The following is a 13,174-nucleotide window of genomic DNA, read 5'->3' on the forward strand; positions in this document are numbered from 1 at the left end:
TGTCCGCGCTGATGCTCACCACTAGTTGTGCTTGAGTAGTAGCAACTGCCGACAACTCCTCGTATTCTGTACATACTTTCACCTTTGACAAGCCACCGGATTTTCTCTAAAGGATCTGATTATTGAAGTATATTTTTTGTGAACCTTTTCCCACCGAAGGCGTCCCGGCGCTTGCACAGCCGCGGCTCGGCCTTACAAGGTAGAGTCTCGGGCGGTCTTTTCTAATATAGGATTTCTATGTACATGTTTGCTTCACGGCAAGACGGCATTATTCCTAGAGACCTTTTGCCGATGAACGGAGAAGGATATCCATAGGTCATCGAATGAGCAAAATGGGCAGTGTGGTCGCCATCCTCTTCACTAAACCGGAAAGTTACCCTGGTCGCAAGCCCACGGGGTCCGCGTGCATCCGGATCGTGTTGACGTGGATGGGGGCTAGCTGAAGGATGAGGGTATAAAGGTATTGTTATCTCCATGCCATGAATTCAAGCCAGTAAGAGGCTTCAGTGGCTTAGAGCAAGAATTTATACATACACAGCTGCTGCTACGGAGTCAGCGATCGTCAGACTAGATACGGGAAAGCCGCCATTTGGTTGACCAGCCATCCTGACTGCGCCGATCCTGTTGGCATGTCGAGACGAGGACTACCGAACAAAGGCCGTAGGTGTTGCGAGGGCTGTCGCTGCTCATTCATCTCGTGGCGACGGGACTGCTGCATGGACACGCAATAACGGCCCACGTAGTAGCTTCCTCTTAACCCATTCGGACGGGTCAATATCGTGATGGCGGCACACCCACCATAGAAAGCCCGGACATGAGGAGGGGGTGGGAGCAATGAATGTGTGAAGGACTCAAGACGGAAAAGATGTGTAGATCCAAGTCCACAATTGTGTCTCGAGTTGGCAGGAATCTGCGAGTGGGTGTGAACCTGGGGACTGTGTGTATCATAGTCGCGCGTCTAGCTCATGAGAAGCCAACACGTCCCTCTGCGTCGCGCGAAGTGGGTGGCATCACTCGATAGGAAATAGAGTTTGAACCAAGAGCCGCATGTTCTAGAGTGTCCACACTAAAGCGGGGTAGTGATACCTTGGACGGCAGAGCAACTGGAGGCACACAAGTCATTGTACGAGGCCGTGCTATCACGTGGCCGGCAGTCGACTTCACCGACTATTCCAACGACGGGGATGGAGCTGTGAATGGATGGGAAGATTTTCAGCTCCGGCCTAGGGCCTGTATATGTGGGACCGAAGGCATGGCTTGCACTCGGAGCATACTGCCGCTGCAATACACAGCAAGCGTACCGGAACGGAGAGATCGCCTGTTGATGTTGATGTGCTGACAGACATAGATACGTAGGGGAAGCGCAGAAGACGCTGAGTGGGATGCGTGGAGGGCAGGACGTGGGCGTGATAGCACCAGGCAGAGCCAGCCCAGGGCTCCGGACCGGCGCAGGTTGAGGAATCAAAGTGGCTGGTCTTGCCTAGTGATGCTTGATGCGAACTAGTGGATATTGCGGGATTTGCAGATCGTCAGAGGGATGCAGTTTTAGCGGAGTTGGAGTGGGCATTCGATCTGCTATCACTACACGTGTCTGGCTGGGACCCTGCCAAGCCGCTAAGCTCAAGTGGCTGACTCGACATCCTACATCGTACTACCCGCACTGCGCAGGCCCTGCACCAGTAGCTACAACCACAACAAACAGCATCGTGGACCCGACCTCGGCGACGGACATGCTCTCTCTGTCCTCCTATTGCACGGCAAACCCCCAGCCAACAACTAGTCCACCTAGCAGGATGCTCCCCACGCCGCTAGCTTGCACGCTTCCGCCTACAGTATCCAACCACGCTAATCCAAGCCACTTCCGGACGCCCAGGACTTTCAATCTACTCGCGTACACGGCTGCCGCCGTTTGTGACGCCCCAAGAAGCACGACTTCGGGTTGTTGATCGAGCGCTATGCTGATGCTGCACGGCCAGCGCAGCACGCACACTGTTACTCCTCAAGCCTCATTTGGCCTCCACTTGCCACTGGTGGATGCTTACCCAGCAACGCCCAAGTGAGTAAGCCGAACAAGAATTTCCAGAAACGCACCGTCCATATGCACATCCATCTGGCGTGGCACACCAGCAGGATCGGGCGACTACTGCCGCCTGCCTACGCCTGTTTGTGACAAGCGAGCCGTGCCGAACGGGTGCAAGCAAATGCCTGGCTTGAGGCCACTACTATGCAGCTCGTCACTTTGCCGAGCGACCATCGCCGAAGACGACGACGATTAAACTACGCAGCGGGGTGCGGTGTGGAGACTCGCCACTGCCTCCGCTGGCAGTTACATCGTCCTTTGCTTCGGTGCGCGACTGCAGTCAAGTTAGCCCAAAGCCACACACTGGACTCATCAGAACCGAGCCCGACATCGATCGGGGTATCCGCTTAGATTCTGCCATACCCTGTCCTGACACTCTTCTACATTCGTACGTAAAAAGTCGACTGGCAAGGCTTCCAGCCACAATCAGTGCGTGCATGGTGTGCCGTAGTGTTCCGCCTTGGATACGAACCCACCACCTCGGCCGGCACATCTCCTGTATTCGGAAGCCAGTGCCATCCATGAACGCAGTACTATTCAAGCCACTTAGCCGAAGGAACAGCAAGTTGGGCCTGGGCGTCATGTTGACGAGTGTAGAAAATACCGAGGAAAAGTCACCAGTCATGCACGAGCTACGTATTGGAAAAAATATGGTAGGTATGTGTAAGTGTGTATGCGCAATACAATTTCTCCACGGGATCGACCAGCTGCCCACACTTCCGGAAGAGTTTCCCGCTGTTCCATCGTCTGCTTGTGTTATTTCATGCATAGCTTTGCAAAGTTAATCTATGAGATGCATCAGTAACGAGCTTTTAAATATCTCAGTAGCTAGTTTCTAGGTTGGCAGTTCACCGTTATCGAACTCATTAAAAACCCGGCACGAACAGGCAGTTTGACGATACAACGATGGACATGGACTCAATTCTTCTCGCATGCGCACATGACAATCCAACGAGTCCATTCGTATGCTCGATGATCGTCGAGCCTAATGTGGTATTGCGGCATGGCGGCAGCATCACGGTGTTGTCGTGCAGACTGCAGGTGATGACTGTCGGGTCGCCATACCCAGGCTTGACGACCCCACTTCAAGCCGAGAGCAGCCACCTCTACATGTACTTGTACTGATGTGTGAGCCGGACGGGAAGCCCAACGAATAAGCACCAGGTTGGTGCAAGCGGTGGGGTCATAGAGACGCACTGATGAAGAACGCAACACTCGAGAGCCGAGACGCAGCCACACTGCGTTTGTCGAGAATGACTAGACCGCAATCCGGTAATCGATATTTTTGCTACATAATGTATTTTCCTGATGCCTTGGGCCAATAGGTGCATATCGCACCGTTTTTTGACATGCGCTACCACACCGCATCACCCAGGTGCTAAGCCTGCGGCACGATCACGCGTTTTTAACAGACGTTGTCCCTCTAGTCTACCAGGCTTTTAAGTACCTCCTTGTATCCCGAATATCATTCCATTGCGTGCCGGTAACATGCAGGAGCCAAACATGTTTCACAATATGTCTGGTCTTTCTCTCGAAGACCAGACCCTGGTCTCTAAATTTGGATACGGCCCAAGACTCACTGTCCCATCCGAGACAGTACACGAAGCCTTCGAGCGCATTGTTGACGAGCATCCTACCGTCGTGGCCGCGGTTCATCAAGGTCAAAGCATTACTTACTTACAGCTGGACCTCGCTGCCAACCGTCTCGCACATCATCTCATTAGCTCAGGCCTTCGGCCAAGACAACGAGTATGTCTCGTCGTTCAGAGATCGATAGAGATGCTTATCGGCTTCCTGGCGATCCTGAAAGCTGGTTGTCAGTATGTTCCAATCGACGGGGGTGTTGCTTCCGACCAGGCCCTGCAACACATCTTCGAAGATACCGAGGCGAGGTTCATCCTGTGCCTTCCAAGGTATTGGGATAAGGTCAAGCAGTTCGCGAGCCCAGAAGCTATCGTTCTGGAATTGAACATGAACACTGGAGCCTTCTACTCTCCCTCGAGACCGGGTGTTCAGGTCACCGCGGAAGATGGCCTCTACGCTATGTACACATCAGGTAAGTACTCTCATAGGTCCGGAATCGATCACTCGCTAATATTTATCAAAGGGAGCACTGGCGTCCCTAAAGGCGTCGATGTCAAACACGGCACCAAGACTAGCGCTCTCCTTTCAGAGCCGGGAAAGTTGGGAATCACAGTTGGCTCAAAGGTTGGACAGGTCTTGAGCATCTCTTTTGCTATGGGTAAGTTACTCACGGCTTAAGAAAAGGTCCCGTTATTCTAAACGGAGTATAGGAGCATGGGAGATGTTGGCCTCTTTGATGAACGGAGGAACATTATACCTCCGGGGATCTGACTGGGAGGCGACGTTAAAACAGGTTGGTGCAGACAGTTACTACAATTAGCCAACACTCAACTAACTAGCTTTGCAGATCGACACGTTAATATGCACCCCATCCATCCTGTCCAAGTACGACCAACAAAGCTTTCCGAACATCAAAGTGCTCGCCGTAGCAGGCGAGGCGTGTCCGCAGGCGTGAGTACATCACACGTTCTAGAAACAGCGAGTATACTAACACATCCTTAGTCTCGCTGATGACTGGGCCCAAGGCAGATCATTCTTTAACCTGCTTGGCTCCACTGAGACATTTTTGCTGTCTTCACATCAACATGTCAAAGGCGAGCACTTGTCCATCGGCCGGCCGCTACCAAATGTGTCATGTTACGTCCTTGATGATAGAGGAGAGCCCGTGCCAGTGGGGCAAAAAGGAACACTGTGGGTTGGGGGCAGGGGTATAGCAAAAGGCTACATTAACTTGCCCTTGACTACCGCAGAGAAGTTCCAGCTCGATAAATTCGCCAATGATGGGTGAGTGGGATGTCGGCTATGTTGGAATGTGCTGACAAGTATCCAGTTCTGTGATGTACAACTTTGGCAACATTGTTTGCTGGAGAGCCGACGGCTCGTTAGACTCATTTGGACGAATGGATGACCAAGTAAAGATCAAGGTTTGTTCAAGACTACAACGATGTCACCAGGAATCTTGCTGACCTTTCTAGGGCTTCCGTGTTGAACTCGACGGTGTTACTTCCGTTATCGAGGTAACGATCTCTTGACCCGGATCAATACTACTAGCTAACAATCTTCAGCAATTTTCTGGAGTCACTCGAGGTGCATCTTTGGTCATCGATGGCGTCCTTCATGGCTTCTACGCATCTTCCATCCCCGTCGACGAGCGAGAACTCGATGCGTTCCTCCGAAAACAACTACCTTACTATTCCGTGCCCGAACGGTGGTTTCGCGTTGACGACGTGCCGTTGAACGCCAACGGAAAAGTCGACAAGGCGCAACTTACAGCGCTGGCTGCAGCAACAAGTTCTCCCAAGGCAGAAGTCGAACCCACAAAGAAGGGGCATATGCGAATGGACTCAGGCGTTGATGTCTCAGATGAGCCTAGGAAGGTCGAAGCTCCCCTTGCCGCCATCATACATGACAGCCCGCGGGCTTCATCCCGCGATATGGATCTCGAAAAGGGCTTCATAACTAAGAGCGTTGAGCGTCATTCGGGAACCGAAAGCCCGGAGCCATACGAGACACTAACTGCGTTGCCGCAACCCACATTGTCGAGAACACACGCCTGGGTACGACATCGCGGCTTGATTGCATATCGCTGGTTACTCCTTCCCGTCGTCCTCACCAACATCGGAGTCGCATGCTGGCTTCTCTACGACAACATCAAGCAACACACATACCCACTCTCCACGGTTGCAAACGCAACTGCGGCGAACCTCTGCGCTGCGATCTTGATCCGATCAGAGCCAGTCATCAACCTGTTGTTCAAAGTTTTTTCATCGGTCCCCACATGGATGCCTCTTTGGATACGGTGCATATGCGCAAATGTTTTCCACATTGGTGGTATCCACGTGGGATGCGCTATTGCTGCGCTTATATGGTTCGTCATATTCGTCATCGGTGCGAGCTTGGAGATGGCAAAGAGTGTGGATGAAAGAGCCATCTCAGTAGCGCCGGCGGTACTGTCCTACTTCATCATGTCCTTGCTTCTTACAATGACCGCGATGTCGCACCCGTATCTCCGGAACCGGTACCACGATTTATGGGAAGGCTTGCATCGGTTTGGTGGATGGACAGTACTCATCCTCTACTGGGTGCTCATCGGACTGTCCACCGCAGATATGGGTCGTCAAATAGGATACTCGACGTCAGAGGCCTACCTCAGGAATCCGTCGCTATGGCTCATCGCAATCGCTACCTGCGCGATTATCTTCCCGTGGCTATTTCTCCGACGAGTTCCTGTCATACCTGAAGTCCTCTCTTCTCATGCCATCCGGTTACATTTTAACTCGAATCTCGGACCAGGCAAAGGCGTCCGTCTTGCGCAACACCCACTTGGAGACTGGCATGGCTTTGCAACGATTACCAATGGACCGAATAACGGCGGATACTCTGTGATTGTTAGTCGAGCTGGCGATTTCACAGGACATATGATCGACACTGCGCCAACGCATGTATGGAGACGCGGAATCCCCACTTCGGGAGTGCTCCGTATTGCAACACTGTTCAAGAGTGTGGTTGTGGTAGCGACGGGGTCCGGTATCGGCCCGTGTCTTTCTATTTTTCCGTACAAGCACATCGCCATGCGCATTCTCTGGACAGCGCCCAACCACGAGGCAACATTTGGAAAGGCGATGGTCGAGGATGTACTCCAGAAGGACCCCAAGGCTGTCATTCATAACACGCGCATGTCTGGGAAGCCGGATATGAGTCTGTTGACGTATAACCTTTACAAGGAGAGCGGGGCGGAGGCGGTGCTAGTGATTAGCAACAAACGGTTCACACAACAGATTGTGTTTGACATGGAGAAGAGGGGAATACCGGCGTACGGGGCGATATTTGATTCTTAGGCTTGCATTGGGCCTACGCGCTAGACGAGACGACGCACACGACTTGACGATTTCCGAGTCATGATGTTATGAGTTGCATGTATGTACATATTGAATGAATGATGTTCCATGTCCACGGTAGTCTTTGCACGTTGCCTCTTTGCGAAGGTGTAAGCACAACGAGCAGTAGCCCGGCGGTGTTCTCCGCTACTGCTAGACACGTGAGCAGTCTTGGCAGCTTGGCAGTCCGACACGCACTCCAACTCGCAGCATGACCGTTACCTACCACTTGCCTTAGGTGCGCATGATTTCCACATGCCATCGACATGCCCGAGCCTGCGGCGCTGAGAAAAAAAGAAAGGAATCAAGCGTCGGATGCGCCGGTGCCCCTGGGGCTGCCCAGCTGGAGACACCTTCCATTCACATGGGCTGCTCCGCAGTTCCTTTTCTTGGTTCGGCGTCATCTTAGGCGACGACATATCATGAAAACCACTTCGGCGGCTTCTTCGCATTAACCTATAAAGGCTGCTCGACTATGGCGTCACTCGATTGGAACGCCAAGTCGCAGACAACCGCCCTATGCGTTAGCAGCTGCGCATCACCATTCAAGCTTTGCCCCGAAACATTTGCTTTTGGGTCGCCCTCCAATCTATCTTATCAAACAAAGCAGCTCATACAGGCAGGCCAGCCCTAGTCACGATGCACAGTACGATCTACTTGATCCTCCCGGGCAGGTGCATAAGGAGAAGCATACGGAGGATTGACCAAAGAAGAAGGAGATGTTGCTAGCGCCCCCAGCCAATTCGCAAAGCCGCCCAATCACGGACTTGCCACCCCATCCCCACGCCGACGCAACTAGGCTTAACGATGTATTATCACAGCCGTTAGAAGAAGGTCGCTCGTCATGCTATGGGGCTGCACAGAATGTATAAGGCGGCTTCCTGGCTACAATAACCAGTCCGCCAGAGGTACTTCGTGCTTTCGCTTTCACATCCCTCATTCTTTTTCCAAACACATCTCAAGATGAAGTACTCTCTCGCCGCAGCCCTGATTCTCCAGGGTACGACTGTACTTGGCAGCCTTCTTCCCGTTCACTTCAAGGCACCCAGCCCTTCCCACTTCCTCGACATTGTCAACAACGGCACATACGATCTGGGCTGCCGACCAAAGGCTGTCCCGCATGAGGACGGCCACTTTGAGCTTCATGCTCTCCTGACCGAGGAGCAAATTGCCCACCTAGAAAGGGAATATGAGAACTCGGGAGAGATCTCTCTCCACCGACGCGACCTCACCAAGAGGGCTGCTGACGCACCAATTGGCACTGGTGACAGGTGGCAAGGTGGTGCTGTTACACCATCTGGTCTTGGAACCAAAGCTGCGGGATCAACAGTCAGCTCCATCATGACCCCTACCGAGATCAACTCGGCAATCAAGGGTCTCGTTAATGGCTATGGTATCAACACCGTTACTCTGCCATACAAGACTTTCCAGGGCGCTACACAGACCGCTGGATACGTTGGTGCTGGTACAGACAAGTCGCAGTACAAGCTCTACCTCAGCGCTGGCATGCACGCCCGTGAGCGAGGTGGTCCCGATCAGCTTATTTACTGGATCTCTGACTTGCTTGCTGCCAACAAGGCCGGAACCGGCCTTACATACGGCAGGAAGACATACACCAACGCCCAGGTCAAGAGCGTCCTCGCTGCTGGTATCGTCTTCTTCCCTCTCGTCAACCCTGACGGAGTTGCCTACGATCAATCCTCTGGCTCCCTCTGGCGCAAGAACCGAAACACTCGTTCCGGCACAAGCGGCGCATCCGTTGGTGTCGATCTCAACCGCAACTTTGACTTCCTCTGGAACTTCAAGAAATTCTTCGACCCCTCCACCTCGCCTGCTTCCACCTCGCCCAGCTCGGAGGCTTTCTACGGCACTGCTGCCGCATCTGAGCCCGAGACCAAGAACCACGTCAGCATCTACGACAGCTTCCCTAAGATCAGGTGGTTCATGGATATCCACTCTGCTACTGGTGACATCCTATACAACTGGGGTGACGACGAGACGCAGTCCACAAACACCGCTATGAACTTCTTGAACAGTGCTTACGACGGAAAGAGAGGTCGTATCGGCGACTCCACATACAAGGAGTACATGCCCTCTGCCGATGTCACTGGCATCAAGAGCGTTGCCTCCAAGACGGCTGCTGCTAGTAAGTTGACCCTTGAGAACTTTCATATAATATCCGAACTGACATTTGTATTTAGTGGCCGCTGTAGGTGGACGTTCATACTCATCCATGCAATCCGTTGGTCTCTACGCCACTTCTGGTGCCTCGGATGATTACGCCGCCAGCCGTGTCTACGCCAAGTCCGGTGCTAACAAGGTTTTTGGCTGTAAGTTTTGATTATTCTACCTTGCAGTGTATGCATACTGACATTGCACGTTTTTAGTCACCATGGAGTTTGGATACGCGACCAACTTTTACCCCACTCTCACCGAGTTCAACCAGAACATCCTTGACACCAATGCTGGTTTCATGGATTGGGCACTTGCTGCCATTGCCGTTGGAGTTAACTAAGGTGCGATGTTGACGAAAGTGATGTTGAAATGATGTGGCGATGTGGCGTTTTTAAGGGCTCGGCGGAGAGCCTGATATGATGAGTTGACTTCTATGTAAATACCCTTGTCTGCATTTTATATTTCGAGAGGATGAACAATAATCAATATTGCTACCATGAGAGTTCGTACGTGCTGAAAGTTTGGGAAGTAGCCTGGTTTTATCGTGAGGTTTGAACAATCGAGTCAATAGTGATTCCTTCAAACCAAAGATTGTGTCTTCATTATCGCACATGAAGGCTCATAGTTTCTCTTTCCGATATTCCAAACTCCCATTGTTGATGGACTTCATGTACTTCCATCATGTTCCGTGCATCCTCAGTTACGGACTGAATAGTTCCACGAACATCGTACTGACTATAGTGAATCTGATGCTGTACTACCGAAAAAGAAGCCCTTTCAAAGTTAAGTGGCTATGTACTAGAGGCAAGGCTTTTCCTAAGCTCCGCATCCCTCTGATCAGTCCTTTTAAGCCTTCCTCTAAGCCTCCGACATGGATAAGCGAACATCGACTCAGCCGCACTTTAGCTGTGCCTATTTAAGCAGCGAGGCTGAAAAGTAGCCAATCGTACCTCAGCCACATCGGCCTTATATGTACATAGCCCATTGTCTCGCCCCACGGTAACCTGTAACTTTGCAGTAGCCCAGCTTTCAGGCCGCCATCATGACCCTTCGCCGCCCACGTCGTTACTGTCTCGCGTTCATACCACTACACCTGTGACGCAAAATCAGCACAGCAGCATCGACAGATGGCTGGTAAACTACCACTGCCAAGTACCCAAGAAACAAGCTCTCGTATGTCGCCTGCGCTGGACTTCGCGACACTGGCAAGTGCCATAGGAGTTATTACACAGGTTCTACAAGTAAGCATGCGAACGCTCCCTTGGCAACGAACACCCACCCATTTTCCATCACTAATCTAGAACACCGCCAATAAATCAAGAAAAAAAAGAGAGACGGTAATCACTAATTCTCTCCACGCAGCGCGTATGGAACGCGATAGAAACCCTCATAATCCGCTTAGCAACACTGCCATACTACCGTCTCTACCACTTCAACACCACCAATCCCCTCCGCAACCTCGCCTCCCTCGCTTCATCCCCCAATCCCGACACGAAAAAACTTCTCTCCACGTTATCGAGTTGGCGCAGTAGAAAACTGAGTGAACTTCAATTCACTACTATCTCTGTAAGTCCTCCTCTCTGTTTTCCTCACCACCATTCATCTGGTCCCGCAACATCGTACCCACCCCCCAAACCGACTCCACCAAGATCTTCTTTTTTCAAGACTTTACTCGTTACCCCTTCTTTTCTCTTCATTATCTGACAATATCGCCAGTGCACCGTCCTCGCCGCGGCAGTAATCGGCGCCTTCTCCTGGCCCACACTCTCAACCGCACACTGGCTCACCCCAGGCTTCTGGCACACAAGCTTGATCCTGTCGATTTTGGGCATTTTGCTGTCCGCGTCCGAGATTACCGTGTTGAATTTGTTGGGGCCGGTGAGGCATACACCCGCTTCCGCTCATTTTCAACACTCGTCGCAGTTCCCAGCTGTCTCCGCTGCTGCTGCCGCCTCCACACCTAGTAACGGTGGTGGTGGTAATGCGGGTAGAGTGCATGATGAAGCAATGCAGAGGTATATGCCTTTGCTTCTCTCACCCGTGATGAGGAAAGAAGATGCAGGTGCAAAGGTTTATGTGCCTCGGCGTAAGATGGTGTTTACATGGCAAGCCCCGCTGATGTTCATGTCGTATTCTGTCTGCGCTTTTCTAGCTGGCTTGACGGTTTTGGTTGGTTTACCTATTCTCAGGGGGGACAAGAAGGGAGCGTGGGGGGATGAAGGGTGGAATGTACGTATGCTACACTACAGATTTCTTTACTTCCCCGTCTTTTGTTTTCTGTTTGCTACTTTTTCTGTTCCGGGTGGGAATAAGAGTAGAAGAAGGGAAAAGGAAAGTTCAAAGCTAATCGTTGTGTGGGGGGAGCAGATCGCGGTCATGTACCTTACGGCGTTTGGGGCTGGGCTTGCAGCGTTTGTATACTGCTCGTTTTGGGTCTATCACTATGTGCATGTTGAGCATGATGGGGTTGAGCGCGAGGAGCATCGCGAAGCGGGGCCTTGGGGTTTGTTTCCTGCTGGGTATGATTGAGCTCTTTTTTGTTAGAAGGAGGAATGGGTATGTTTTCTTTTCCTATGCTAGAGGGAGTAGCGGCGATGCGAGGATGCAGGTACAGCGCACGATACTTCATGTACTATTAAACTTTGTTGCTCTTCGGTAAGAGCCATGTCGGATCATTAGTGTGTATTTTTGTTTAGGTTCCTGGTTGACCAGCTGTCTAGTCCCGTCAATCCATCTATACGCCAAGGTCCTGGTTGCTGGGTCGCTAGTGTTTCTCTAAATGCCGCTCTTCGAGCTATTTCACTGCCGTACCGGAGTCAGTGGTTGGAACTACCATCCATTCTATCCTTCGAAAAATCTCTTGCCATATGTTCGTTTTTCTTTTTGATCTCGCAGTACCTACACTAGCTCTTACGATAGCATTCTCAGTTTCCCTTTCTCTTGTACCATCAGCTTTGCAGCGGTACTCTAACGTAACTTACTACACCATCTCCTCGCCTGGCATTGTCTTTCATTCCAACACTAGCGTCGCTCTTTTCTCCTCTTTAGTCCTCATCCGATGCTGTGGCACACAAGAGTACGGTACGATAAAACCCCCGACGGAGTAATTGTGGAAAGAAAGTTGGTGATTCCCGGCGTATTCGGTACATACACCAGCACAGCCCTCTCCTCCCTGTCCTACAGCGATTCACGCAATTCGTCCCCCAGTCCCCCAAGTCGATGCACTGACGTCACTGCATTCTATCTTCGTCCTTCACAGCCCCCAGAGAAAGCCCTGCACTCATCCGCCCTCTTCCAAGCGATGAACGCGTAACACCAGCATGCCGTTCTGCATCCCAAGATATCTGGGCAATCCACTAGTCTTGCCGGCGCACCAACCACATACGGTGTGTGTGTGTATAACTTGGTAGGGAACTATCTGAAAGTAAGCAACAACACAGATCATATTTCCCCGCATCCGAGACTTCGGAAAAACACTCTGGGCTTTTCTATTGGCGTAGCTTGCTTTTTGCGTTTTTTTTTCCTTTTCTTCCGATGCTTCAAGTGGCCGTGCTCTTTTGCTGCACTGTTTGTCGCTAAAGAGGCAAAGTTTCTTTGATTGACGATCTCTCGGACCGGCATGAGAGACGCGCGAACTTGATAGTAATTCGCATTATTAGCGTCGCCAAAACAGATGCACTGTATTTTATTTTATCCAGCGTACTATTAGCTAGGTATAGTTATCGAAAGACCGTTGTACTTAATAGTCGTTCGACTTTCAATTTTCGGTGTTTTTCTCGGCTCCGAGGGCATCCGTGTTCAGGTTTTCCGCCATGTAGTAAGGACAGCCTCGCGTCTCGGCCCGTCTGACAGGAAAAACGTCACTGGAGCTTGGCCTATGCAATGCCAGACTTCCGGGGGGTGAAAAGTTGCGTAAGTGATTGGTAAGACCTTGATAATTTTCATTTCTTGTTTCGCA

General features: G+C 51.5%; 5 protein-coding genes across 5 annotated transcripts; 4 read left to right on the top strand and 1 right to left on the bottom strand.

The window, feature by feature from the left end:
• Window positions 1–221: 221 nt before the first annotated feature.
• COCVIDRAFT_87758 (hypothetical protein) lies at window positions 222–476 on the bottom strand (the record flags this gene model as incomplete). Its single annotated transcript, XM_014705472.1, has 1 exon — window positions 222–476. The coding sequence occupies one exon, from the start codon at window positions 474–476 to the stop codon at window positions 222–224; it is 255 nt and encodes an 84-aa protein (XP_014560958.1).
• Window positions 477–2,220: 1,744 nt separating this feature from the next.
• Window positions 2,221–2,865, top strand: COCVIDRAFT_87813 (hypothetical protein; the record flags this gene model as incomplete). Its single annotated transcript, XM_014705473.1, has 1 exon — window positions 2,221–2,865. A coding segment is annotated over one exon (645 nt), but the record flags the coding sequence as incomplete, so codon positions are not given.
• Window positions 2,866–3,568: 703 nt separating this feature from the next.
• COCVIDRAFT_33974 (hypothetical protein) lies at window positions 3,569–7,002 on the top strand (the record flags this gene model as incomplete). The annotated part of the gene is made up of 8 exons (XM_014705474.1): window positions 3,569–4,136; window positions 4,188–4,322; window positions 4,375–4,457; window positions 4,512–4,615; window positions 4,667–4,948; window positions 4,995–5,088; window positions 5,140–5,181; window positions 5,230–7,002. 8 exons carry the CDS (start codon window positions 3,569–3,571, stop codon window positions 7,000–7,002), a joined length of 3,081 nt encoding a protein of 1,026 aa, XP_014560960.1.
• Window positions 7,003–8,004: 1,002 nt separating this feature from the next.
• Window positions 8,005–9,556, top strand: COCVIDRAFT_33975 (hypothetical protein; the record flags this gene model as incomplete). The annotated part of the gene is made up of 3 exons (XM_014705475.1): window positions 8,005–9,187; window positions 9,243–9,371; window positions 9,429–9,556. 3 exons carry the CDS (start codon window positions 8,005–8,007, stop codon window positions 9,554–9,556), a joined length of 1,440 nt encoding a protein of 479 aa, XP_014560961.1.
• A 787-nt stretch (window positions 9,557–10,343) lies between these two features.
• On the top strand, window positions 10,344–11,745 carry COCVIDRAFT_33976 (hypothetical protein; the record flags this gene model as incomplete). Its single annotated transcript, XM_014705476.1, has 4 exons — window positions 10,344–10,457; window positions 10,579–10,782; window positions 10,933–11,445; window positions 11,584–11,745. 4 exons carry the CDS (start codon window positions 10,344–10,346, stop codon window positions 11,743–11,745), a joined length of 993 nt encoding a protein of 330 aa, XP_014560962.1.
• Window positions 11,746–13,174: the final 1,429 nt, after the last annotated feature.

Source organism: Bipolaris victoriae, assembly GCF_000527765.1.
Source record: "Bipolaris victoriae FI3 unplaced genomic scaffold scaffold_8, whole genome shotgun sequence".
In the NCBI taxonomy this organism is placed as follows: Eukaryota; Fungi; Ascomycota; class Dothideomycetes; order Pleosporales; family Pleosporaceae; genus Bipolaris; species Bipolaris victoriae.